The 27892-nt window shown below is 50.3% G+C and overlaps 1 protein-coding gene and 1 long non-coding RNA gene across 4 annotated transcripts in view; one reads left to right on the top strand and one right to left on the bottom strand.

Annotated features, from left to right (window-relative positions):
• The window catches only part of NARF (nuclear prelamin A recognition factor), a 30121-nt gene extending 3451 nt beyond the window's left edge, over positions 1 to 26670 (top strand). Inside the window, exons 3-11 of one of the 3 annotated variants that reach the window (XM_032241201.1) lie at positions 3350 to 3493; positions 9017 to 9149; positions 12998 to 13132; positions 17618 to 17736; positions 19863 to 19992; positions 22813 to 22876; positions 23885 to 24022; positions 24257 to 24414; positions 26331 to 26670. In XM_032241201.1, coding sequence (XP_032097092.1) covers positions 3350 to 3493; positions 9017 to 9149; positions 12998 to 13132; positions 17618 to 17736; positions 19863 to 19992; positions 22813 to 22876; positions 23885 to 24022; positions 24257 to 24414; positions 26331 to 26572 — 1263 coding nt within the window. In that variant the 3' untranslated portion in view covers positions 26573 to 26670. The remainder of the gene's footprint in view (positions 1 to 3349; positions 3494 to 9016; positions 9150 to 12997; positions 13133 to 17617; positions 17737 to 19862; positions 19993 to 22812; positions 22877 to 23884; positions 24023 to 24256; positions 24415 to 26330) is intronic. The other 2 variants (XM_032241202.1, XM_032241203.1) reach the window with 2 other exon arrangements.
• LOC116525461 lies at positions 51 to 23732 on the bottom strand. The gene is made up of 3 exons (XR_004257692.1): positions 23653 to 23732; positions 2699 to 2706; positions 51 to 60 (listed from the first exon to the last, which is right to left on the bottom strand). It is a non-coding gene; the product is annotated as an uncharacterized LOC116525461 (long non-coding RNA).
• Positions 26671 to 27892: the final 1222 nt, after the last annotated feature.

The following is a 27892-nucleotide window of genomic DNA, read 5'->3' as shown; positions in this document are numbered from 1 at the left end:
TGGGCGTGGTGGCGCAGCCTGTAGTCCCAGCTACTCAGGAGGCTGAGGCAGGAGAATTGCCTGAGCCCAGGAGGCGGAGGTTGCAGTAAGCCGAGATCGTGCTATTGTATTCCAGCCTGGGTAACAAGAGTGAAATTCCGTCTCAAAAAAAAAAAAAAAAAAAAGTGTGATTTTATGGCCAGGTGTGGTAGTTCACGCCTGTAATCCCAGCACTTTGGGTGGCCGAGGTGGGAGAATCACATGAGATCGGGAGTTTGAGACGAGCCTGACCAACATAGATACACCCTGTCTCTATTAGAAATACAAAATTAGGCCGGGCACAGTGGCTCACACCTGTAATCCCAGCACTTGGGGAGGCCGAGGCAGGTGGATCACAAGCTGTGGAGCTTAAGACTAGCGTGGCCAAGACGGTAAAGCCTTATCTCTACTAAAAATACAAAAAATTAGCCAGGTGTGGTGGCGAGCGCCTGCGATCCCAGCTACATGAGAGGCTGAGGCAGAGAACTGCTTGAACCTGGGAGGCCAAGGTTGCAGTGAGCTGAGATTGTGCCACTCCAGCCTGGGCAACAGAGCAAGACTCTGTCTGAAGAAAAAAATAAAATTAGCCAGGCGTGGTGGCGCATACCTATAATCCCAGCTACTCGGGAGGCTGAGGCAGGAGAATCGCTTGAATCGAGGAGGCAGAGGTTGTGGTGAGCCAAGATCACGCCTGGGCAACAAGAGTGAAATTCCATCTCAAAAAAAAAAATGTGATTTTACATACAGTCTCATTTCATGCCCAGAAGCGTTACACGAAGCCCTGTCGTTATCCCTGTTTTACTGAGTGAAGGGTGTTGGGAGAGGCTAAGGTCACTCTACCCTTAAAAGAACTAGGACCAATTTATTAATGCAGAGTTGGCAATATGGCAGAAGCATATTTTCTCCTTAGGTTTAGTAGTTTTGCTGTGTTTAATCTGACAGGTATTCTTCTGGTTGCCCTGTGTGCTAGTGCTGTGGGGACTGTGGGGCTTAAGGAACAGCAGGGCTTGAGACAAGCACCCAAAATGCTGGCACAGGCGGGAGAGAGGGTGCATTGGAGCCCTGGAGCCAGCTGGGGCCAGTGCACCTGAGTGGCTGGACCCAGGGCCTCCTACATCTGCCCTCTGGTTGTGTCATCTTGGACAGATGTCTAACCCCTGTGCGCCTCATGTCTTTATCAGAGGCATGGGGAGTAGGGTTACTTCCCTCCCAGGACTGTGGTGAGGATGAGATAATGCCTGTACACAGCCTGAGTGGGCGCCCTGCCAGATCAGCGGTAGGCACAATTAGGGTCAGAGGAGTTGGGTTGGAGTTAATGGAGTGGACCCTGAAGGGTGGTCAGAATTCAGGGTGGGAATGTAGGGAAGGGCACTGGCACTCCAGGCAAGAGGAGGGTGTGGACAGACATGCTCTGGGGTGGGACAGTGGCTACCCTTGGCCAGGTCAGTGACGGTGCAGAGCTGTGGGGACTGTGTGTGGGGATGACTCAGGTGTTTGTTTTAGAGCAGGTGAGGCAACCGACTTAAGCTGGATGGAGTAGGGGAAGAATTGCAGGAAGCCACGTGGTGGCAGCTTTGAGATCCTTGGTGTGGTGGTGGGCCTGGGCAAGTCTGCCAGAGGGGCAGAGACAGGAGGAAATAGTGCAGGGAAGGGAGTGAAGTTGAGCTCCGTGCACAGTGGGCCTTCTATAGTGTGTGAGTCCGGGGTTTGGAGAGGAGAGCACTGTTGGAAGTGCAGGTGGCCAGGCTGCCCTGGGCAGAGTGAGGCCAGCGGGCCTGATAAAAGGGAGCAGCCTTCTGCAGAACGTGCCAGTGTGGAAGGCAGGGGTAAGAAGAAAGAACGTGAGAAGTGAGGTGGGAATCAGACCTGGACCATGAAAACTTGTCTGCAAGGACGAGGGTATCCACAGCATGTCTGGTGGCAAGGCAGGGAGGAGGCACTGCTGGGTGGGGGGTACAGTTTGGTCATGGGCACCTCGATGGGCATGGCCTGTGGAGGCAGAATTCGTGCAGCTACAGGCACCAGACGCTTGGAGTGGAACAGTTGCTTAGACCCACTTGGAGCTTGTTAGAAGCACAAACTGTAGAGCCTCATGCGGACCTCTTGAGTATCCATCTGCATCAAAATAAGATCCCAGGGTGAGTAGGCTTCACAGGGACATGGGGTCATGCGTAGGCAGGAGGCAGAGGTGACCTGAGCTGCCGTTCATAGCATGCTATGGTAGGAAGAGGCACATCCACAGCTGTCTCCTGTCAAATCATGTTTTAAAGAAAAATGCATGGACGACCTGAGGAGCTTCTGTGATTTGTTGGCATTACTCCAGTAAGCTTCAGAGCATTCATATGTGCATTCACCAGTAACTTTTTGAGCACCTTCTGTGCACAGTACCTCTTGGAGATGCTGGGGAACAAGAAAACAAGACAGTGTTCGAAGAACTCTCACGAGATTACATTGTACCAAGGAGGGGGACAGACAGCTGCTAGCAGTCAGCTACATGAAAACAAATGGGTGGGGAGGGAAGAGATGGGTGAGGGGGGTGGTGTTATCCTCTCTGCTGAAGGCCCCCAGGGTGGGCCTGGGCTCTCATGGAGCGCTTCATGCTCAGGGATGGCAAGAACAGCAGGGGCCAGTGGGTTGGACGTGTGCAGCTCAAAGGGGCTATGATGGGACCCAGGAGGACAGGGGCCTCTGGCTGTGCTCAGGTCCTCTGTGAGGGGCAACTGTCTGAGCAGAGGTGTGGTTTATGTTTTAGCAGATGTTGGGGGACACAGGGGCCAGTCAGGAAGGAGAGGGTGGAGGGCATCAAAGAGTGACTCTGCATCCAGGTGAGGATGAGCATCTTGTTACATGTCCAAGTGCAAACCCAGAGCCAGCACTGAGTTGTACAAATTCTGAGCCTCGAGGGAGAGGCCAGGGCTGTGGGCAGCCTCAGGGAGCTGTTGGACGGTAATCTAGAGGAGTGTTCAGAGGCTGGATCACAGGCACTGAATAGGAAGGGGTCTAGGAGGAGGGAAGGGCCAGTGGGGTCAGCTTCCAGAACACAGAAGTGTCATTTACTTCCTACCTCATGACAGTGCTAGGGTCGGATTCCACCCTTGTCATCTGCATGGCTCCCTAGTGTCATCATGGGCTGGGCCCTGTGCTCCACCACCACCTTGAGTTGCTCAGTGGCAGAGACTGTCCTGCTTCCAGCCCCTTGGGCACCAGGCCTGGCCGTTGGTATTGTCTCCAGTGTTTACTGTGAATTCTGTAAATGGATGTTTACCCTCTCTAAGAAACACATTCAAGAGCATTTGTTGAATAATCACACAAAAACGTCTTTTTTTGATAGAAGGGAGAATTCCACAAGTTGGCTGATGCCAAGATATTTTTGAGTGACTGCCTGGCATGCGACAGCTGTGTGACTGCAGAGGAAGGAGTCCAACTTTCCCAGCAAAATGCCAAGGACTTCTTCCGCGTTCTGAACCTTAATAAGGTAAGGCATTCAGGGCATTTGCTGATGCTGGGGAGCCGACCTGGAGGAGGTTGAGATGAGGCCTGGCTTCCTGCACAGAAGCCTCTGCAGGGACATCGGATGCACATCTCAACCTTTTCCCTGTGTTGCTAACATCTCTCTTTGACCTTCTTCCAAACCTCTCCATCAATCAATTTCATGCTGTCTCCATTTTTTTTTTTTTTTTTTTTTTGAGACGGAGTTTTACTCTTGTTGCCCAGGCTGGAGTGTAATGGTGTGATGTCGGAACTGCAACCTCCGCCTCCTGGGTTCGATCGATTCTCCTGCCTTAGGCTCCTGAGTAGCTGGGATTACAGGCATGTGCCACCACACCCAGGTTATTTTGTATTTTTGGTAGAGATGGGGTTTCTCCTTGTTGGTCAGGCTGGTCTTGAACTCCTGACCTCAGGCGATCCACCCGCCTTGGCCTCCCAAATATTGGGATTACAGGCATGATCCACCGCACCCGGCCTTCATGCTCCCTTAACGATGCTCAGACAGTGGCGGGGGGCTGGCACCACCCCTCAGGCTCCTGTGGCTTAAGCGGGGCCTCTGCCTGGTGAGGTCAGGTAACACTAGTGATGGAGATCATGCAAGCAGCACAGAGCTGGAGTTCATGCTGTTCTGCCTCTGCGGCATGTTTTCGGAAACGGGAGTTATGTTCTAGTAGACCTATCAGCTTGAGACAAGGCAGAGACACTCCAAGGAAGTATAAATTCCCAAAGCTCCTTCCTAGCTCGTCCCAGCAGACCTCCTATGCAGAACTAGAGGTGCCTCTTGTCATTCCGTGAGACAGGTTGTATTAGTCCATTCTCGCACTGCTATAAAGAAGTACCTGGCACTGGGTAACTTATAAAGCAGAGAGATTTAATTGACTCCCAGTTCCTCAGGCTCTACGGGAAACATGGTTGGGGAGGCCTCAGGAAACTTAACAATCATGGCAGAAGGGCGAAGGGGAAGCAAGCATGTCTTCACGTGGCAGCAGGAGAGGGCAAGTGAAGGGGGAGGTACCGCACACTTGCAAACAACCAGACCTCATGAGGACTCCCTCGCTATTACGAGAATAGCAAGGGGGAAATTCGCCCCCATGACCCAGTCTCCTCCCACCAGGCTGAGTCTTCAGTTTCACATGCAATTTGGATGGGGACACAGAGCCAAACCATATCACAGGTGAAAAAGAAAGAACGAGACAAAGGCAGAAAAGCACATCTTGCTTTACATGCTCTCACCTCCCAGGAAGCATCAGCATCCTGCTTTGCCCAGGGAGTATGGGCCCATTCACAGTAGGTAGTATGTTACAGCAAGGTGGGGGCCTTGAGAAACGCTGACTGGTGCAGGTGTCGCGGAAGAGGGGACAGCCAGGCAGCCTTCTCAGCATTTACCACTCGCCCTCATGGCATCTTCTGGGCAAGCCATCCAGCATCGGTTAGATTACAATTTTTTTTTTTTTTTTTTTTTTTTTTTTTTTTTTTTGAGACATAGTCTTACTGTATCACCAGGCTGGAGTGCAATGGCTCAATCTCGGCTCACTGTAACCTTCGCCTCCGGATTCAAGCAATTCTCCTGCCTTAGCCTCCCAAGTAGCTGGGACTACAAGGCACGGCCTCCACGCCCAGCTAATTTTTGTATTTTTAGTAGAGATGGGGTTTCACTATGTTGGCCAGGCTGGTCTCAATCTTTTGACCTCATGTAGATCACAATTTTTTCTTTTTTTTAAATTTTTTTGTTTCGTTTGTTTTTTGAGACAGAGTCTTGCCCTATTGCCAGGCTGGAGTGCAATGCTGTGACCTTGGCTCACTGCAACCTCCACCAGGTTCAAACGATTCTTCTGCCTCAGCCTCCCGAGTAGCTGGGACTACAGGCGCACGCCACCATGCCCAGCTAATTTTTATATTTTTAGTAAAGATGAGGTTTCACCATGTTGGCCAGCATGGTCTCAATCTCTTGACCTCATGATCCGCCTGCCTCGGCCTCCCAAAGTGCTGGGATTACAAGCGTGAGCCACTGCACCCGGCCTTATTTTTCTTTTTGAGACAGGGTCTCACCCAGGCTGGAGTGCAGTGACACCATTTTGACTCAGTGGGAGGGCTCAGGTGATCCTCCCACCTCTAGAGGCTCCTGTAGCCTCCGGAGCAGCTTGGACTACAGATGTATGCCACCACAACTGCCTAATTTTTGTGTTATTTGTAGAGAAGGGGTTTTGCCATGTTTCCCAGGTTGGTCTTAAACTCCTGTGCTCAAGCAATCCTCCTACCTCAGCCTCCCAAAGTGTTAGGATTACAGGCATTGGCCACTGCTGATGATGCTTGTAATCCTAGAATCACAATTGCAGATAGAAACGTGTTCTTTGGGTGCTGGGCGCAGTGGCTCACGCCTATTATCCCAGCACTTTGGGAGGCTGAGGTGGGTGGATCACGAGGTCAAGGATCGAGACCATCCTGGTCAACATGGTGAAATCCCATCTTTACTAAAAATGCAAAAAATTAGCTGGACTTGGTGGCGTGTGCCTGTAGTTCCAGCTACTTGGGAGGCTGAGGCAGGAGAATTGCTTGAACCCAGGAGGCAGAGATTGCGGTGAGCCAAGATCGCACCATTGCACTCCAGCCTGAGTAACAAGAGCGAAACTCCATCTCAAAAAAAAAAAAAAATAGAAATGTGTCCTTTGGGTTGTCAGCATTAGTCCTGTCTGGGTGTACTCTTGACTTACATGCAATTGCATGGGAGCTCTATTAGCAAACAGCAGGCTGCCTGGTTAGGATGGTCTGAACCAGGAGATGCCCCTCAGCCATCAGCCAGGTTAACCATGGGAACACCGTCCCCACCTGTTCACCCTTCCTCTTTCAGAGAACAGAATGGCTTCAGCCATTTTGTTATGTTGAACAGACTTACTCAATTATGATACAGCTTTGCAGACTACTGGAGACTCAGTTCTGTGGTGTCAACGGTTTTTGCCGAAACACTCTTGAAAGTATTTGTGTCACTCTGTACTCCTCTTAGTGATATGGGCACGTAGCTATGTGTAGCCATTCTGGTCACATTCAATATCAAATTCCGTTTTTTCCAATCCGCCCACCTTGGCCTCCAAAGTGCTGGGATTACAGGCGTCAGCTACCACGTCCAGCCAGATACATTCTTTTCTATTTAAAGTCCAATTATTCCAGCATCTTCTGTTCCTTCCCCTTTTACCTGAAATATCTCACCTCTCTTATACGTCGATAGATGTGCATCCATTTCTTTCCTTTTTTCAGCCTTCACCATGTGTTGTTGGCCAGGCTAGTCTTGAATTCCTGGCCTCAAGTGATCCATCCACCTTGGCCTCCCAGAGTGCTGGGATTATAGGCATAAGCCACGCACCACCCTGACTCGCTCGCTGTCTCGATCGCTCGCTCTCTCGCTCTCTCCCGCCTCTGTTACTTCCACCCCATCTTCCTGCTGCATGTCTATTTCTTGACTTTTTTTTTTTTTTTTTTGAGATGGAGTCTCTCCCTGTCACCCAGGCTTGAATGCAGTGGGGCAATCTTGGCTCACTGTAGCTTCCCCTTCCCAGGTTCAAGCACGTCTCCTACCTCAGTGTCCTGAGTAGCTGGGATTACAGGCACACACCACCACATCCAGCTAGTTTTTGTATTTTTAGCAGACACAGGGTTTCTCCATGTTAGCCAGGCTTGTCTGGAGCTTCTCACCTCAGGCAGTCCGCTCACCTCGGCCTCCCAAAGTGGTGGGATTATAGGTGTGAGCCACTGCACCTTGACTTTTTTTTTTTTTTTTTTTTTAAGATGGAGTTTTGCTCTTGTTGCCTAGGCTGGAGTGTAATGGCACGATCTTGGCTCACTGCAACCTCTGTCTTCCAGGTTTAAGCTGGGATTACAGATGTGCGCTACCATGTCTGGCTAATTTTTTTGTATTTTTAGTAAAGACAGAGTTTCTTCAAGTTGGTCAGGCTGGTCTCAAACTCTCGACCTCAGGTGATCTACCTGTCTCGGCCTCCCAAAGTGCTGGGATTACAGGCGTCAGCCACTGTGCCCAGCCAATTCTTTTTATCTTAATCTGTCTTCTACTGTGCTACCAATGTCTAGTTTTGGTTTAAGAATTTTTTTTTTTTTTTTTTTTTTTTCTTGAGACGGAGTTTTGCTCTTTTTGCTTAGGCTAGAGTGCAGTGGCGTGATCTCAGCTCACAACTTCTGCCTCCTGGGTTCAAGTGATTCTCCTGCCTCAGCCTCCCAAGTGGGGATTACAGGCATGCACCACCACGCCCAGCTAATTTTTTGTATTTTTAGTAGAAATGGGGTTTCTTCATGTTGGTCAGGCTGGGCTCAAACTCCCGACCTCAAGTCTGCCCGTCTTGGCCTCCCAAAGTGCTGGGATTAGAGGCATGAGCCACTGATGCCCAGCCCTATGCAGTGTTTTTGGTTTTCTTAGAACAGTTTGTATGAGGCTTACTCACAAAATGTCTTGGGCCTGGTGACTTTTTTTCTTTTTTGAGACAGTCTTACTCTGTCGCCGAGGCTGGAGTGCAGTGGCACAATCTCGGCTCACTGCAACCTCCACCTTACAGTTTCAAGTGATTCTTTTGCCTCAGCCTTTCTAGTTAGGATTACAGGCACGTGCCAGCACAGCTGGCTGATTTTTATATTTTTAGTAGAGATGGGGTTTCATCATGTTGGGCAGGCTGGTCTCTAATTCCTGACCTCAAATGATCCACCTACCTTGGCCTCCCAAAGTTCTGGGATTACAGGCATGAGCCACCTCATCTAGCCTAACATTGTTCTTAAAATTGACAGAGTCTCGGCCAGGAGCAGTGGCTCATGCCTGGAATCCCAGAGGCCGGGGTGGGCAGATCACGAGGTCAGGGGATTGAGACCATCTTGGCAAACACGATGAAACCCCGTGTCTACTCAAAATACAAAAAATTACCTGGGCATGGTGGCATGTGCCTGTAATCCCGGCTACTTGGGAGGCTGAGGCAGGAAAAACACTTGAACTGGGGAGGTGGAGGTTGTAGTGAGCTGAGATTGCACCACCGCACTCCAGCCTGGGTGATGGAACAAGACTCTGTCTCAAAAAAAAAAAAAAATTGACAAAGTCTCTTAGATCTGTAGTTCTCTCTTTTAAGACAGAGTATCACTCTGTCACCCAGGCTGGAGCACAGTGACTATTCCTAAGTGTGATTATCGTGCTCTGCAGTCTCAAACTCCTGGCCTCAAGCAATCCTCCTGCCTCAGCCTCCTGCATGGCTGGAACTGTAGGCATGCACCACCGTATCCAGCGCATGTTTCATTTTCTAAATCCTGACTTTTAAAAAATTATTTACCAAAAGCCCAAACCTCATCATAATCCTGATTTTTTCTCCTTTTTCCTTAGCATGTTTGCCAGTGTTTGTCTAGTTTATTAGTCTTTGCATAGACCATTTATTACATTGTTTGTTCTGAATTTCTCGTTAAGATGTGTAACTTTTACCCCTTGCGTAATCAGCAGATACCTGACATTCTCTATTTCTTCTTCTAGAAATGTGATACCTCAAAGCACAAAGTGCTGGTAGTGTCTGTGTGTCCTCAGTCTTTGCCTTATTTTGCTGCTAAATTCAACCTCAGTGTAACTGAGGCATCCAGAAGACTCTGTGGTTTCCTCAAAAGTCTTGGTGAGTCATCTTTTCATAAATTGGGAGTTTATAACTTGAGTCAATAAGCACCATTTTTAATCTCTAAAGTTCAGTTTTCAAGGGCACAGGGTAAATAAGCAGCTTCCACAAGAGTCTCTCTGAAGGTAAAAAGACCTTGTCTCGTGTGTCAAGCCCAGCCTCTGATCGACGGTAGGCGAGTGTCACTTTTCTCCTCTGCTGTGCAGATGGTGTTTTGTTACACAGTGGGAGCTGACCCCTGTGGGAGTCAAAAGTGACCACTTTCTGACAGCACAAACAGGGACACTGGGCGATCCCACACTGCCCCAGCAAGCTCCAAGTCACCCCTTACCCCAGGAGGGGGTGTATTTGATAAACAGTCACTTCTGAAATGATTAATGTCTGGTTTCCCAAGAAGCTCTCTGAAGAGCAGAGCAGAAAGGGAATGGGCTTGTGTTCTTTCCTTGAGGAATGAAAGGTAGAAATTTAAGAATACAATCAAAGAACTCAGACATAGACACTGGAATAATACTGCCTGAAATGTTGATGGATCATGCTTCTGTGTCTTCTGCTTTGGTCAAACTGGAATTTCTTCCCTCTGTTTGCTCTTTAGTGGGGCTCTTACAGCCTTGAGCATCCTCACAGCAGGATGGTCAATGTGCAAGTTCAGAAAAGGAAAACTTGAGTGATATTCTACAGCTGCTTTTAAAAATTGTAAATACTGGTCAGGTGTGGTGGATTATGCCTGTCTTCCCAGCACTTTGGAAGGCCAAGGGCAGAAGATTGCCTGAAGCCAGGAGCTGGAGACCAGCCTGGACAACATAGCTCAATCTCATCCCTGCTAAATGAGTACATAGATGTAAATATATTGGAGATTACTCTTGAAATAAAATGGTATTTGGTATAAGGGTCGTCAGGACAAGCTTGAAGTCCAAGTAGCAGCCTGGGGTTCCCAATATTCCTTGTGCCCTAGGTGCCTGGGCTTTCTCAGGGCCTGGTCATCTAGCACATAATGGGCTGCAGCTGAAACCCAGCTACAGCGACAGGTGCACACGCTTTAGGTCGCTCCTTCATGCTTGTAATCATAAAGCCCAGGTTATGTTAGTTTTACTAAAGATCAAAGTTGTCACTTGCTATATTTTCTCATGGTGAAAGCACTTATTTGGGGATAGATTGTTAAAATTATGTAACGGAATATTATATACCAATAAAGTGTATCCACAGTAAAGTTGATTTCTTAAGGTAATATTTTAAAATTTATAATTTTTTAGGCCGGGCGCGGTGGCTCAAGCCTGTAATCCCAGCACTTTGGGAGGCCGAGGCGGGTGGATCACAAGGTCAAGAGATCGAGACCATCCTGGTCAACATGGTGAAACCCCGTCTCTACTAAAAATACAAAACATTAGCTGGGCATGGTGGCACGTGCCTGTAGTCCCAGCTGCTCAGGAGGCTGAGGCAGGAGAATTGCCTGAACCCAGGAGGCGGAGGTTGCGGAGAGCCGAGATCGCGCCATTGCACTCCAGCCTGGGTAACATGAGTGAAACTCCGTCTCAAAAAAAAAAAAAAAAAATTTATAATTTTTTTTCTTTTTTTCATTTTGAGTTGGCGTCCTACTCCATTGCCCAGGCTAGAATGCAGTGACATGATCTCGGCTCACTCCAACCTCTGCTTCCCAGGTTCAAGCGATTCTCCTGCCTCAGCCTCCTCAGTAGCTGAGATTACAGGTGGGCGCCACCACGCCCAGCTAATTTTTGTATTTTTAGTAGAGATGGGGTTTCACCATGTTGGCCTGGCTGGTTTCAAACTCTTGACCTCAAGTGATCCTCCCACCTCAGCCTTCCAAAGTGTTGGGATTACAGGAGTGAGCCACCATGCCCGGCCTTAAAATTTATAATATTTCTTGTAACTAGTTGCTTTTTCTCTCAGCTTTGTTACCTGGGGAGGGGGAGAAACAAATAAAATTAAGATTGAAAAATCAGGCCAGGCCTGGTGGCTCGTGCCTGTAATCCCAGCACCTTGGGAGGCCGAGGCGGGTGGATCACCTGAGGTCAGGAGTTTTCAGACCAGCCTGGCCCAATGTGGCAAAACCCCATCTCTACTAAAAATACAGAAATTAGCTGGGTGTGGTGGCAGGCACCTGTAATCCCAGCTACTCAGGAGGCTAAGGAAGGAGAATCACTTGATCCTGGGAGGCAGAGGTTGCAGTGAGCCGAGATCACGCCGCTGTGCTCTAGCCTAGGCGACACAGCAAGACTCCATCTCAAAAAAGAAATAAAATAAAATTTAAATTGAAAAAATCAAAAGGAAACAAAAAAAAAACTTAAAAAGAATAAAAAAGATAACTTGGCTGCTTTTATGATTTATACCAGCTATAAAATTTATAGTTATTTATTATAATTATTGAAAGTGCGTTTTGTTTTAGACTTATTTACTGATATTATGAAAAAGATAGCTACTTAAAAATTATGGCTGGCTGTGGTGGTGGCTCATTCCTGTAATCCCAGCATTTTGGGAGGCCGAGGTGGGCGGGTCACTTGAGGTCAGGAGTTTGAGACCAGCCTGACCAACATCGTGAAACGTTGTCTCTGCTAAAAAAAAAAAAAAAAAAAATACATAATTAGCCAGGCAGGGTCACGTACACCTGCAATCCCAACCACTTGGGAGGCTGAGGCAGGAGAATCGCTTGAAACCAGGAGACAGATGTTGCAGTGAGCCAAGATTGCGCTCCAGCTTGGACAAGAGCGAAACTCTCTCTCAAAAAAAAAAAAAAAAATCAGTATAGGCCAATTGCAGTGGCTCATGCATGTAATCCCAGCACTTTGGGAGGCTGAGTTGCGCAGATCATCTGAGGTCAGGAGTTCAACACCAGCCTGGCCAACATGGTGAAACCTCATCTCTACTAAGTAAAGTACAAAAATTAGCTGGGCGTGGTGGTAGACATCTGCAATCCCAGCTACTCTGGAGGCTGAGACACAAGAATCACTCGAACCTGGAAGCAGAGGTTGCAGTGAGCCAAGATTACGTCACTGCACTCCAGCCTGGGTGACAGAGCAAGACCCTGTCTCAAAAAAAAAAAATAAAAATAAAAGTTAAAACCATTATAAAGGTATGGTCAACCATTTTACTGTACTTTTACCATACGTTCTACTTTTAAACATACCAAGAACCATCACAGACTGAAATTTAATTTGCCTGTGAATTAGAAGGGAATGCTGTGGTTACATTATAATATTTCACTAATTTATATGTGGAGTACCATGAGGTGTTTTAAAATGTGGATGTAGAAAGAGAAGAAGCATAAGAGAGAACATACATATTTAATTGTGAAAAATGATACACACTCATTGTTTGCAAAATAAAAAGTAAGGCACACAGTCTTGAACTTACGCCATTTGAAATAGAAAAGAACCAACACTGATTTTATTATCTTGGGAGAGATGCCTGTAGAATCTGTGCTTTAAGTTTGTCTCTTAAACATGAGAAATCAAGAATGAGGAAGTATTGGGTGGACTCAGTGGGTCACACCTAAATTCCAGCACTCCGGGAGGTCAAGGTGGGTGGATCACTTGAGGCCCGGAGTTGAAGATCAGCCTGACCAACGTGGTGAAACCCCATCTCTACTAAAAAATACAAAAATTGGCCGGGCATGATGGCAGGCACCTGTAATCCCGATTACTAGGGAGGCTGAGGTATAGGATTACTTGAACCAGGGAGGCAGAGGCTGCAGTGAGCTGAGACTGTGGCACTCCACTGCAGCCTGGATAACAGAGCAAGACTCTGTCTCGAAAAAGAACAACAACAAACGAGGAAGGCTAAAAGTAGATCTGATAGTACGTGATTTAAGCTGAATATCTTCCTCTCTCCTGCAGGGGTGCACTATGTATTTGATACAACAATAGCCGCAGATTTTAGTATCCTGGAGAGTCAAAAAGAATTCGTGCGTCGCTATCGCCAGCACAGTGAGGAGGAGCGCACCCTGCCCATGCTGACCTCTGCCTGTCCTGGTAAGCCCCTGGATCCCATTCTGTCGGCCTGTGGTGCTGTTTCACCAGAGTCTGCAGTCACTGGCTGAGGTTGGAAACAGACACACCCATCCCACCCAGCTGTGTAGACCTGGAGGGAAGAGCTTGGCCTGATTTCTGGAGGGTATTTGATGTTTCGGGACAGCAAATTCATTTATTTTTTCATCAGAGGTGCCACACTGGGAAGGCCAGTTAATTAATTAATTTTTTTTCGAGACAGAGTTTTGCTTTTGTCGCCCAGGCTGGAGTGCAGTGGCGCAATATCGGCTCACTGCAGCCTCTCCCTTCCGGGTTCAAGCAGTTCTCCTGCCTCAGCCTCCTAAGTAGCTGGGATTACAGGCAGGCACTACCACGCCCAGCTAATTTTTGTAGTTTTAGTAGAGATGAGGTTTCACCATGTTGGCCAAGATGGTCTTGATCTCTTGACCTTGTGATCTGCCTGCTTCGGCCTCACAAAGTGCTGGGATTACAGGCTGAGCCATTGTGCCCAGCCTATTTATTTATGTTTAATATTGATTTATTTATTTAGAGACAGAGTTTTGCTCTTGTTGCCCAAGCTGGAGTGGCACAATCTCGGCTCACCACAACCTGCACCTCCAGGTCTCAAGAGATTCTCTTGTCTGAGCCTCCCAAGTAGTTGGAATTTCAGGCACATGCCACTGCGCCCAGCTAATTTTTATGTTTTTAGTGGAGACGAGGCTTCACCATATTGGCCGGGCTGGTCTTAAACTCCTGACCTCGGATGATCCGCCCGCCTCGGCCTCCCAAAGTGCTGGGATTACGTGCTTGAACCACCATGCCCAGCCCAGGCAGTTCTCTTGAGCCCAGGAGTTTGAGACCAGCCTGGGCAACATGGTGAAACCCTGTCACTATGGTTTGTTTGTTTTTTTCTGGAGACAGACTCTCACTCTGTTGCCCAGACTAGAGTGCAGTGGTGTGATCTTGGCTCGTTGCAACCTCCACCTCCTAGGTTCAAGCAATTCTCATGCTTCAGCCTCCCGTAGCTGAGATTACAGGCTAGCACCGCCATGCCTAGCTAATTGTTGTATTTTTAGTAGAGATGGGGCTTTGCCATGTTGGCCAGGCTGGTCTTGAACTCTTGGCCTCAAGTGATATATAGACGTGAGCCACCATACCCGTCCTCTAATTTTTAAAATAAAAATCTTTTAAAAGGAAAAGAAAAACAGGCCAGGCATGGTAGTTCACAGATGTAATCCCAACAATTTAGGAGTTTGACATGGGAGGATTACTTGAGCCTAGGAGTGTGTGACCAGCCTTGTCAACATAGTGAGACCTGTGTCTGCAAAAAACAAAAAGCCAGGGATGGTGGCATGTACCTATAATCCTATCTACTACGAATCCTAGGTTGAGGTGAGTGAATTGTTTGCGCCAAGGAGTTCAAGGCTGCAGTGAACTATGATTCTCCATTGTATTCTAGCCTGGGCGAAAGACTGAGGTACTGTCTTTTAAGAAAATCTGTTTTCTCAGGCCGGGCGCGGTGGCTCACGCCTGTAATCCCAGCACTTTGGGAGGCTGAGGCGGGTGGATCACGAGGTCAAGAGATCGAGACCATCCTGGTCAACACGGTGAAACCCCGTCTCTACTAAAACTACAAAAAATTAGCTGGGCATGGTGGCGCGTGCCTGTAATCCCAGCTACTCAGGAGGCTGAGGCAGGAGAGTTGCCTGAACCCAGGAGGCGGAGGTTGCAGTGAGCCGAGATCACGCCATTGCACTCCAGCCTGAGTAAAAAGAGCGAAACTCCGTCTCAAAAAAAAAAAAAAAAAGAAAAGAAAATCTGTTTTGTCTTGAAAGTATGACATGTCTCCGAGGTACAAATAATTATAGAATAGCACAGTAGACATTCGTATATCCTTTGGCAGCTTAAAAAAATGCAGAATAAGAAAATTCTTTACATTGATATTCAGATACTCTCAGGGAGCACTGTTTAAACCACTCTAACCAGTTTAGGATGCCGAGTTATAGAAAAGATTCATCACTTGCTTTTCAATTCTGGAATAATAGAGTTTGGGTTAAGAAATTTTCGAAGAAGCATAATGGAATAAGGAAAGGAATGGCTATCTTGGCGAACAACATTAATTAAAAATTATTCTAAACACATGAAGCCTGTGGGAGCATAGGAGAGCTCTATCTAAGCTAGTCATAGGCTGTATAATTTTTAGAGTTTGGTTCACGTTTCAGTTCTCAATTTATGCTCCCCCTACTATGGTTTCAAATTTTTCTAGCATTTCACATGTCAACATTTAGTCATTAGGATGACGAGTTAATGAGATAGAACATTGACATCGTGGTTACTTCGAGTTTGGAGTTAACTCTCTAGCCATTTATAAAATAGAGGAAAAGTACCATCTGTTCAGTGGGCTGCATTGGTTGGCTCGTTATCCGATCTGTGTCTTTCGCCAGCAACCCACAGCCTACTGTGATCTCAGCTCCAGATGGGGTTGGGGATGTTAGTGACGTCTTTCAGGTATATGGTTTGCTTTAGTGTAAGTGATTCACAGATTTTTCTATCAAAGGTTTAAGTATAAATCATTTGACTCCAGATATAGCCTTTTGCTAAATTGTGAGTATTGCATTCAGCTCTTCTGGCATTTTGGGTGTTTTTCCAGGTGTAAAGGGATAATTTCCGCAGTTGAGGGTTTGGGAGGCTGCCTGGGCCCTGTATGGCCTGGGAGTACCTGGTGTTTGTGTGCAGAGCCTGCCTCTGTGGCCCTCTTGCTGGAGTGATCTCCTTTTGGGACCCATCACATGATGCTACAGACAACATGGCTTCACAACACCAACCACACTCGCTTAGTTCCGCCCCCAACCAAGGAAGAGGCCATGTAAAACTATGCAGAACTAAGGCCCATGCCCTTGGAGCAGTGGTGTCTAAATTATAAAAAATTTAAAAACTGGCCGGGCACAGTGGCTCATGCCTGTAATCCCAGCACTTTGGGAGGCCAAGGAGGGAGGATCACCTGAGGTCAGGAGTTCGAGACCTGCCTGGCCAACATGGCAAAACCCTGTCTCTACTAAAAATACAAAAATTAGCCAGATGTGGGGGTGCATATCTGTAGTCCCAGCTACTCAGGAGGCTGAGACAGGAGAATTGCTTGAACCCAGGAGGCAGAGGTTGAAGTGAGTCGAGATCGTGTCACTGCACTCCAGCCTGAGTGACAGAGCAAGACTCTGTGTCCAAAAATAAAAAAGATGCAGTCTTGCTCTGTCACCCAAGGTGGAGAGCAGTGATGCAATCATAACTCACTGCAGCCTCGAACTCCTGGGCTCAACGCCATCCTCCTGCCTCAGCCTCCCAAGTAGCTGGGACTACAGGTGTGCACCACCACGCCTGGCTGATTTTTTAATTTTGGTAGAGACAGAATCTCACCATGTTGCCCAGACTGGTCTTGAATTCCTGCCCTCAAGTGATCCGCCTGCCTCCCAAAGTATTGGGATGACAGGGATGAGCCAAAACGCCCAGCCTGGGGCGTTTCTTAGTGGCTGCTTCTGTGTCTCTGTGGGTGTTTCCTGAGCAGGACGTGTTTATAGGTGAGACTTTCGTTGTTAAATGGGATTATCATGTCTGACTGGGGCATGAGCTGCCTGTCACCCTCTGGGAGACCTTCCCCTCTGGGAGTGGAGTCTACCCAGGTGTCTACACAGCCCCCGTTTGAGGGCAGGTAGTGTGGCTCTCATGTGCACAGGTGTGCCAGTGTCTGTGGGGTCAGGGCCTAGAATCAGTTGCCAGGTCAGCAGGTTCTGTGATGCTCTGATGCGCTCTGACTGGGCTGTGCCCCAGCAGGAAAGGAGCAGGCAGGGCTCCTGCAGTGGAATTGCTGCTGTGTGGTCAGCTGCAGTGGTGGCTTGTGTTCACCCTGGAAACTACCGGAGCAGTGGGGCCCTCAGGGAAGTGCTCAAATTGTGCAGGCATGTAGTGACCCTACAGATTTTCCTATTTATTATGACTTGGGGAGTATAGATTTCTTATACTTTCAGAAGTATGCAGTTGTTGGGCTGTGAATTTCTAGTCGGTGAGTGAAGTTGGGCAAGTGTGTGGCTGCTCTCCCCTGAGCAGTGACCACGTGTTCTAGCTGCGAGGACTCCGCAGCTGGCCAGGGGATTTCTCACAATACAGCCTAGGCCACTGTTCCTGCTGCCCTTCAGTGCTTGTTTCCCTTCACCTTTTTGGAGGACCTGTTACTCTGACTCTTACCTCTATCCTGTCCGCCTTGCAGGGACAGTCCCATTTCCCAGTAGCCTCCAGGCCTGCAGGTTCCCATGACCCACAACCTGTCCCTTGAAGACAGGTTGTGGGTCGAGGACAAGCTCCTGATAAAGCCTGAGGAAGAGGTGCCCTGGTTTCACCTTGGGGCGACAGGGACTCAGGAGCTGAGCGTTCCTGGTGTGTTACAGGAAGACCAGAGGAAGCAGTAAGGAGCTGAGCATGGATCCCTTCTTTCCCCAGGCTGGGTCCGATATGCGGAGCGGGTGCTGGGTCGCCCCATCACTGCCCACCTCTGCACTGCCAAGTCCCCCCAGCAGGTCATGGGCTCTTTGGTGAAGGATTATTTCGCCAGACAGCAGGTAAGCTGACCTCTGTCTGGAGGACAGGAAGGGCAAGTGAGGGAGGGCCATGGCACAGAGGCCCAGGAAGGGGAAGGGAGGGGGAGGTTTCCCTATCTGTCCAGGGTGGTCACAGCCCCACTGGTGAGCACAAGGGAAGCTGTGGCTTCAAGAAACGTCAGCAGTGCCATTTCTCACCAACGCCCGTCTCTGTTCCTCCCTTCCTCCTTCTTAGAATCTCTTTCTTTCTTAATCTTTTCTGTGGCATCTGGTGGTTCTCCTGGGCCCATTTGGGTGGAGTAGAAATGCTGCCCATCCTGCTGAGAATGAGGTCCTGGGCCTCGCCCAGAGATGCTGCTGCCTGCTGTTCAGACACCTCACCTAAGGAGGCCTGGGGTGGCCTGAGCCTGGAGACCAAGGGCCGCTGTCATTTAGGGAGCCAATCCAGGCCTCTGCCCTGGCCTTTCCCTCAGACCATGGGCAGCACATGACTTGTTAGCCGCTTCCGTGAGATTCTGCGGTGGCCGTGATGCTGTCTTCTACTTGATGGAATGAGTCCTGGCCTGGGGCTCCTGGGTGTCCCCTGCCTTGGTCCATCATCTTTTCCCTTCCCACAGCCCTCTGCGGCCCCCAGGTTCTCCAGAACCCCCTGCTGTCTCCAAGGCCACCCTCTAAGGGACCCTCATCCTGTGGTTTGTTCTCCAGCAGCTGGCACGCCCCACACTGCTCTTCTCAGTCAGACTTTACACCCCTGCTCCGTGGGAACAGCCATGGCCAGGCACTGTGGTAACCAGAGTAGAGGGCAGTGTCGGGATCTTTCAGACATTTGAAGTCAGCCTGAAGAGGCACGCACAGTTGGCAGCCTTGTCATTTTAGCAATAGGCAGTGTTTTCTTTCTCCCTAGTTTCTTTCTACCCATAAAGTCACAATTTGGCAAATTATAAACATGATGTCAGAGTGTATGTGTTCAGTTTAGGCAGGACTGAAAAATGAGCTATGGAACTTTACGCCTGTCCCTTGCCCTGCCCCCTGCCCTGCCCCCACCTGAAGGGATCCATGCATTTCCAGGTCTTCTGCAAGCTGCCAGCCTGCCCCCTCTCCCATGGCTAGAGCCCAGAGCTATGGGCCCTCCTATAGTTGCTGTGAGGGGCAGCTGCAGAGACCCAGCCTCCAGCAGCCCCCTCACCTGACCACCTGGCAGGGCTGCAACCAGGGGCAGGTTTTCTCTTTTGCTCTTCCCCTGCCCCGAGTGGGGCCTTTCCACCCAGACCTCACCATGGGGTCACTTGGCAACTGCCGGCTCCTGGCTTTGCTACCAGTTAGGGCCCAGCCATAGGCACCTGCTCTGTGTGGCAAGGCCCTAGGAGAGGGGTAGCTTGGGTGGGCTGGAAAGTCTGCGGGTAAAGCAGCCAGCGCACATATATACCCAGGCTCCCGGCAGCGGCTCCACGCTGGGCCTCCTGTGTGTTTTGTCCCCATGTGCGCAGGTTCAGGAGGAAATGGGCTCAGCCACCCTGGTTCTCCGCTGGCTGCGGGGCTTTGCAGACGGTTTGGGTGGGCCATACTCAGTCCCAAGGCAGGCAGCAAACAGACACGGATGGAGTGCTGGTGCTCAGTAGAGCTGAAGATGGGATGGGAGCCAGATGTGGCTGCAGTAACTTTGTACGGCCTGGCCTCAGACTCACAACTGCCCCAGCCCCAAGAAAGTGCCGCATGCAGCCAGGCACGGTGGCTCACACCTGTAATCCTAGCATTTTGGGAGGCCGAGGTGGCCAGATTGCCTGAGCTCAGAAATTCGAGACCAACCTGGGCAACACAGTGAAACCCCATCTCTACTAAAGTACAAAAAATTTGTTGGGCATGGCAGCATGCACCTGTAGTCCTAGCTACACGGCAGGCTGAGGCCGGAGAATCGCTTGAACTCAGGAGATGGAGGTTGCAGTGAGCCAAGATCCCACCACTGTACTGCAGCCTGGGCAACAGAGTTAAGACTCCATCTCAAACAAACGAAAAAGGAAGTGCTGCATGCAGTGTCAGGGAGGGCAGCAGCAAGGGGGGGGTCTCCATCCCTCTTGCCGTGGCACCAAACACAAGCTGCTGTCATCACCTCTCCACCATCCCTGAACATGGGTGCCCCTCTCCCACAGAACCTGTCCCCAGAGAAGATTTTCCATGTCATCGTGGCCCCTTGCTATGACAAGAAGCTGGAGGCTCTTCAGGAAGGCTCTCTCCCCACTTTGCATGGCTCCCGGGGCACTGACTGCGTGTTAACATCAGGTGAGAGGTGGGGGGTGGTGCACCTGGGCGCTGGGGATATCCCCAACTGGCCAGTGCACACCAGAGCCAGGGAGATCTGCGCCCCAGAGTCATCCCAGTGCCTGCCACTGTGGTCAGTTGTCTGAAGTTACTGACAGCTGAGGGTCCTAGGGGCTTAATTGCACGAAGGTGAAGAGAAGGGTAATGTTTGATCTAGCCTCCTGTCTTCTCTGTGCGTCTTCCTCAAGATAAATCAGGTCTCTGGGAGAACCACTTGGGCAGTGTGATGGCCCTAACTTTACATTACAGTCCACATAAGGTACTTACCTCTCGGTAGGAAAGTTGTCTGCTGCCATAGTAGGTCTCCTTCTCACAAACTAGGTCTGCACTGACAGCACCAGTGAAGTTTTTCTCAGAGTAAAATGAAAAAGGCACATTTGCTCCAGTGACGTTGCCTTTAGCACTGTATTGGCCTTGCCTTTCAGACATTGAGAGTCTGCAGTGAGTTCTGTGTGTGTCATGGATAGAAGTCATTCCCTGGAATTGTGTAGAACCCATTCAGAAGAATGTTGACATCAGTTGGCGGGGGAAGCTTAAGATGTTGAAATTCTGGTGGATCTGTTTTAATTGGTCTCTGAAAACAAGTCCTTGCAGGTATTTAAAGCACTGGTAGGTTAGGCAGAGAGGTCATCTCTCAGCTCTCAGGGACAACCTTTAAGGGCACCAATACCCCTCACAGGCCGCAACTTGACATTCTAGCACATAGACACCTCTGGAAAGGTCCCCACCCCATAGGCACAGGTTCCCTGTGGAGTGACGTGGCAGGCATGTTGAAGGATGAGAGGCAGAAGGGCCCTCAGCACTGCCATCCTTCATTCAAAGAGGAAGGTACCGGCCGGGCGCGGTGGCTCAAGCCTGTAATCCCAGCACTTTGGGAGGCCGAGGTGGGTGGATCACGAGGTCAAGAGATGGAGACCATCCTGGTCAACATGGTGAAACCCCGTCTCTACTAAAATTACAAAAAATTAGCTGGGCATGATGGCGTGTGCCTGTAATCCCAGCTACTCAGGAGGCTGAGGCAGGAGAATTGCCTGAACCCAGGAGGCGGAGGTTGCGGTGAGCCGAGATCGCGCCATTGCACTCCAGCCTGGGTAAAAAGAGCGAAACCCCATTCCCAAAAAAAAAAAAAAAAAAAAAAAAGAGGAAGGTACCAGCAGCCATCTGCTTATGCTGACAAAATAAAAACACGTGGTGGGCTGTCAGAAGAACCATATCTGGCCATCTTGTTTCTGAGTGCAGATTCATAGTAAATTATGCTGTTTTTAGTTTGTTTTGTTTTGTTTTGAGACAGAGTTTTGTTCCTGTCACCCAGGCTGGAGTGCAATGGTGTGATCTTGGTTTACCACAACCCCTGCTTCCTGGGTTCAAGTGATTCTCTGCCTCAGCCCCCCTAGTAGCTAGCATTACAGGCACGAGCCACCACACCCGGCTAATTTTTGTAATTTTAGTAGAGACACGGTTTCACATGTTGGCCAGGATGGTCTCGATCTCTTGACCTCGTGATCCTCCTGCCTCGGCCTCCCAGAGTGCTGGGATAACAGACATGAACCTCCGTGCCCAGCCTATGCTGTTTTCTTACCTGTGTTTCCAGCCATCTCACAGCACCTGATGTGATGCCACAGCCATGGTTTTAGAGACTCAGTTTTTCTCTTAAGGATTTTTTCAGGCATCCTTGTGTGAAAGGAAATACAGAAAGTGGTTCTCACTTTCAGTTGATCTCGCTGCAGAATAAGCATACATCATAAAAACCTACCCAGGTGCAGTGGCTCAGGTCTCTAATTCCAGCTACTCAGGAGGCTGTGGCTGGAGGATCACTTGAACCCAGGAGTTTGAGACCACCCTAGACAACATAGTGAGATAGTGAGACGTCGTCTCTTTTTTTATGAGACAGATCTCACTCTGTCGCCCAGGCTGGAGTGCGGTGGCTTGATCTCAGCTCACTGTAACCTCTGCCTCCCAGGTTCAAGGGATTCTTCTTGCCTCAGCCTCCCGAGTAGCTGGGATTACAGGCATGCACCACCACACCTGGCTAATTTTTGTATTTTTAGTAGAAAGGGGGTTTCGCCATATTGGCCGGACTGGAGATCTCATCTCTTCAAAAAAAGAAAAAAAGAGCTGGGCACAGTGGCTCACACCTGTAATCCCAGCACTTTGTGAGACTGAGGTGGGCGGATCACCTGAGGGACCAGGAGTTCGAGACCAGCCTGGCCAACATGGTAAAATCCCGTCTCTACTAAAAATACAAAAAGTAACCTGGCATGGTGGCGTGTACCTATAATCCCAGGTACTCGGGAGGCTGAGGCAGGAGAATCACTTGAACCCAGATGGCAGAGGTTACAGTGAGCCAGGATGGTGCCAGTACACTCCAGCCTGGGCTGTGGAGTGAGACCCTGTCTCAAAAAAAATGGAACCAGTATATGTTTTGTCATCCTGTGTCTGTGAGCTTGTTATACACAAAAGTTTTCTGTTTGTTTCATGCAAAGTGGACCAAAAAAAGTTTTCCACATGGGAAAATCATGGAGAGATTGTTTACAGAAATCCAACAGTTCAAGGGCAGAAAGAGGAATGGAAAGAGGAATTAGAATTGAACTCTGCTTACATTGTATTAATGTTTTGTTTTATTGGCCTCACTTTGCCCTAAAGATGGGCTCCTGCTCTCTGTGATGGATATTTCACAGGAGGGAGGACATCCAAAGTCACTAATGTCAAATTCCCTGCAGGGGAAGAAAAGTTCTGTGGCCACCTGTGTCTTTTCAGTGTCTCTACTTCGTTTGCCTGTAGGTGAAATTGCTCAAATAATGGAGCAAGGTGACCTCTCAGTGAAAGATGCCGCCATCGACACTCTGTAAGTAGGTTCTTAGGAGGGTGCTCTGGGGGGCAGGGCCTCCCATGATCCCTGCCAGGCCCAGGGCTGCCCTGCTTTATGAGGAGGCCATGTGAAGCACTGAGATGCAGTCCCCCAGGCCCCGCCACAACCATCAGCCACCCTCCTGGCTATAGAATGAGACACCATTCACTAGGGCTGCCAGGAAGTTGGGAGGCTTGGTGGACTTCTGTGGTGTAATTACCACCCTAAACCCTCGAGGAAGGAGGAGAAGCACAAACAGCTTTGTCCTCCCTGGGCCAGGGCCGTTAATGTGTGCGCCAGCCCCTCCTTCCTGAGTGCTGTCTGCCTCACGTTCCGTGTGGCCTGTCGGGCAGTGGGGCAGCTCCCGCAGGCCCCTTCGCACCAAGAGTGGCAGGCTGGGTTCTTCTGCGGGCGGTTACCTTGACACCCACTGAGGCCTGGGGCTCCGCTGCACCCGAGGCATGGGCAGAGCGTACCACAAAAGCAGAAGTGTGTGTCCTTGCCAACACTCTGCATCCCGGGTGCTGCATTCGTACCCTTTTGGGGGAAGGTGGGATTGCAGTTCACAGAATTTTTACAGAATTTAAGCATCTGTGGGGCCAGGCATGGTAGCTCATGCCTATAATCCCAGCACTTTGGGAGGCTGAAGTAGGAGGATCACTTGAGTTGAGGAGGTGGAGGCTGCAGTGAGCTATGATCGTGCCACTGCACTCCACCCTGGGAGACAGAACAAGACCCTGTCTCAAAAGAAAAAGACTAAGCATCTGGAGCACCTGCAGGGGCCCAGCATGACCGAGAGCCTCTGCCTTCCCCGAGCATCAGGCAGGCCCTCCTGAGACCCCTCAAGATGCCAGAAATGGGACTTTCTCCAAAGTTTAAACATCTGTAGAGGATTTCGCTTCTTTGGTGGCGCCCTTGGATTGTGATGCCCTTTGGAAGTCTGCTTTCGCGTTTGCCGTGACTGTCGGCAGTCACGAAGGACTTGTCTTTTCTCTGCCTGGTGAGGTTTGGAGACTTGAAGGAGGACAAGGTGACACGCCACGATGGAGCCAGCTCGGACGGGCACCTGGCACACATCTTCAGACATGCGGCCAAGGAGCTGTTCAACGAGGATGTGGAGGAGGTCACCTACCGAGCCCTCAGGTGTGGGGCAGCATCCACAGCCTGTCTGTGCCTGTGGTCAGCGCGTGTGCGTGGCGTGCATGCATGGATGTGTGCATGCTAGTTTTATCTATGAGTTTATACCAGTTAAAAGGCCTTTTTTGTATTTATTCAGATCTTTTATTTTGCCGACTTTCCAGACTTATGTTAGAAATTGTTCGCCAAGTGACAGATAAAGGATTTGACGGATCAAAATTCTCTGTGTTCATTTTGTAGAAACAAAGACTTCCAAGAGGTCACCCTTGAGAAGAACGGGGAGGTGGTGTTACGCTTTGCTGTAGCCTATGGCTTTCGAAACATCCAGAACATGATCCTGAAGCTGAAGAAGGGCAAGTTCCCATACCACTTTGTGGAGGTCCTTGCCTGTGCTGGAGGTGAGGCGCCAAGAGCAGCACCTGGCTCTGTCCCCCGAGGGTGCTCAGGCCTCATTGGCCCTGCAGCCGCCAAAGAGACAGCGCTCTTGGCCACCCAGAGCCTCTCAGCCCCAAGAGCTCTGTAGGGTGTGGATGCTCCTATGGGGCTTGTGCTGGGACATTCTGGGCTCCATTGGTTTCACTCTTTCCCTCAACCCATGTAGCGTGTGGGCATTGTCTTGGGGATATCCCCTCACGAGGCCCCACGTGGCACCAGGTGAGAGTCAGCCTGTGGCAGCAGGCTTGGAGAACAAACAGCAAGGGTCAAGGTTGCCCTGCCTGGAAGAAACACCCTTGCCTCCTGCCAGGTGCCAAGGATAAGCCAGCTCTGTCCTGAGTGACGGGAAAGACCAGTGAGAGGTGAAAGCAGGAAGGGTGTGACCCAGCCTGGGCCTGTGTGTGGCGGGAGGGTGGGCCACTGTGGGCTGTGATTGTCCAGGCAAGCGAGAAGGATGCCCACCTGGGGCAGGGGGAGAGAGAGGACGAGAGGAAGCCTGGATGGGCGGGGTTCCCCGGGAAGGACTTTTTGATGGTGTAAGTGTCAGGGAAGAAGGGAGCCCCTGCCCCTGACCCATGTGGTCCATCTATGCCCCTGGTGGGGAACTGAGGACCTCTGTGCCATTGTGAGTCGGGGGGACACCACAAGGGGCTTGAGGGGAAATGCTGGGTGCAGCAGGTCAGCTGGAGGAGTGGCTCCACTGATGGCAGATGAGTGGGACAAGGTGTGAAGCCACAGGATGGGAGGGGCCCCTGGGCAGGTCACAGACAGGGATGCAGCTGGAGACCCTGCCCTGGTGTCCTTCAACACAAAGGATCTCCTAGAAGAGGGGAGGCCCCAACCAGCACTGAGAAGAGGAGGGTGAGGGCAGAGAGGCAAGCACTGGCTCTGGGGGAGCATGTGGCCTTGGAGGCCTCACTGAGCATTCTAGGGGCACAGAAGAGTGGGTCCCATGGCTGGGCTGAGGAGCAACCAGGAGATGGCTGTGAAGCAGGGCCTCTGGGAGGGCCTCTGCGTGCAAGCCAGCCCCCTGGGAAAGTAGAGGTTGGAGACCAACTAGGATGCTGCCCTGGAACCCATGAGGAGTGAAGTTTAACCAGGAAATTGGCTCCAGATTGTTTTAAATGAACTCTTAGGCTACTAAGAGTGATGGCATCTAACATGCTACAGAGTAAGCAGCATTAATAGATAGGAGACACATTTTCACTCAGGCCAGTGCTGGGTGTGTGGGCTCACAGCTGGGCTCATAGCTCACCTGCCTGTGGTGCAGCCCCAGCCAGGGCGCAGCACAGTAACACACAGTGGTGCAGGCAGGAGTGGTTTAACTGCTTGTTCACAATTCCTGTGCTCCTGCTTTTGCCAAATTCCAAGAGAATTGCAAATCAAGATTTGCATACAAAGCCTCGTTCTAAAAGGTTGGCAACCTGGGCTTTAGGTAAAGCCTTTTATGGAAGATGTAAATGAGTGAGAATGAGAAGCACAGGGGGCTGTGAGTCTGGGACCTTGTCCCCCATGGCCTTGGGGAAGACCTTGGCCCAGCCCCAGCCTTAGGCCATGCAGTGTTCCATGTCCCCTTCGTTCCTCTCCTGCTCCCAAACTGTCTTCCCTCTGAGGCAAAAGCTTCCTTAAGACTATCCCGGCTGGGTGCAGTGGCTCACACCATTAGTCCCAGCTTGAAACAGGAGGATTGCTGCTTGAAGCCAGGAGTTCAAGATCAGTCTGGGCAACATAGTGAGACACCCCCCACCCCCAATCTCTACAAAAAATTTTAAAAATTAGCCAGGCGAGAGGGTATGTGTCTGTAGTCTGAGCTGCTCGAGAGGCCAAAGTAGAAAGATCACTTGAGCCCAGGATAAACTTGTCTGTGTTTATCTTTCAGGATGCTTAAATGGCAGAGGCCAAGCCCAGACCCCAGAAGGACATGCAGATAAGGCCCTGCTTCGGCAGATGGAAGGTATTTATGCCGACATCCCTGTGCGGCGCCCAGAGTCCAGTGCACACGTGCAGGGGCTGTACCAGGAGTGGCTGGAGGGGATCAACTCTCCCAAGGCCCGGGAGGTGCTGCACACCACATACCAGAGCCAGGAGCGTGGTGCACACAGCCTGGACATCAAGTGGTGAAGGCAGGCCAAGGCCTTCCAGCTGCGCTTGGGGCTAGGGCTGCTCTGAGGGAGGGGCTGCCCTGAGTGGAGTATTAAAGACACTTCAGTAAACCGCTCGATGGGTTACTTTGGTTTCTCAGAGTTCCCTGCTACCCAGGGGAGGGAGGCCCCCCAGGCAGTTTCATGTGGTGCTATCTTCATAGTGGGTGTGGGGTTGGAACATGTTTCGTTTTTTGAGATGAAATCTCGCTCTGTCACCCAGGCTGGAGTGCAGTGGCACAATGTCGGCTCACTGCAACTTCCACCTCCCAGGTTCAAGCGATTCTCCTGCCTCAGCCTCCCAAGTAGCTGGGACAACAGGTGCACACCTCCACACCTGGCTAATTTTTGTATTTCTAGTGGGCCTCACTGTGTTGACCAGGATTGTCTAGAATTCCTGACCTCCTGATGCACCTGCCTCAGTGTCCTGTGAAGACCTAAGACCCCCAGAGGTCCTACCGTACATGCCTCGGGGGTGATTTGATGTGGAGTGAGGGTAGAGTTGGGCCAGCTATGCCTGTGGCATCCTGTGTCCCTGGGCTTGTTAGGGTAGGCGGTCCACAGTCCCAGATCCCTGCCCAGTTTGGCTCTTGCTTTTACCCACTCATGTTTTCCTTGAAAATGTTTTTGCAAGAACATTAATAATTGTCAGCCTTTTGGAATCAGGAGACTCATACAAATCTGGATTTCCAGTTTTTCTTGAGAAAAACTATAGGTTCTGACAACAGGAGGCCCCATTCTTCACAGCCAGTCACCACCCTCCTGGACCACACCCAGGGCCCTGGGGACCCCAGCAACGCAGGCCCCAACTCATACGTGTACATTCAGTCTTTGACTTGGACTTGCATCAAGGCAGGAGGAAGGCCTGACTAGGGTGGCAGACAGCAGAGGAGAATCGAGAAGGGTGCCCGCATAAGCCGGGTGGGTGCGAGGGAGCCCCAGCTTCCTGTCAGCACCATCGTGGGGTGGGAGTCAGGGTAAAGGCTCCATCCAACCCTAGGTGGGTGAGGCTATTCAGGTGGTCCAGCCTCCTGCAGAACACTTGCCTGTCACCCTTCTCTTCAGACAGATTTCTCACACACGGCCCTGGCCCATCCATTCGCCATGAAGCCCTGTGTTCACGGTGATGGAGCCCCCTCCATCCTGGCACTGCACTGCAGGCATGAGCTTGCCTTAAAAATAAAGGAGAGGCGGGGCACAGTGGCTGGTGCCTGTATACCCAGCACGTTGGGAGGCCAAGGCAGGAGGATTGCTTGAGTCCAGGAGTTTGAGATCATCCTGAGGAACATGGTGAGACTTT

This window comes from Sapajus apella, unplaced genomic scaffold (genome assembly GCF_009761245.1).
Source record: "Sapajus apella isolate SASKATOON/1434 unplaced genomic scaffold, GSC_monkey_1.0 scaffold48, whole genome shotgun sequence".
Classification (NCBI taxonomy): domain Eukaryota; kingdom Metazoa; phylum Chordata; class Mammalia; order Primates; family Cebidae; genus Sapajus; species Sapajus apella.
The sequence above is the reverse complement of the archived record's forward strand: the minus strand, read 5'-3'. Positions and strand labels throughout refer to the sequence as shown.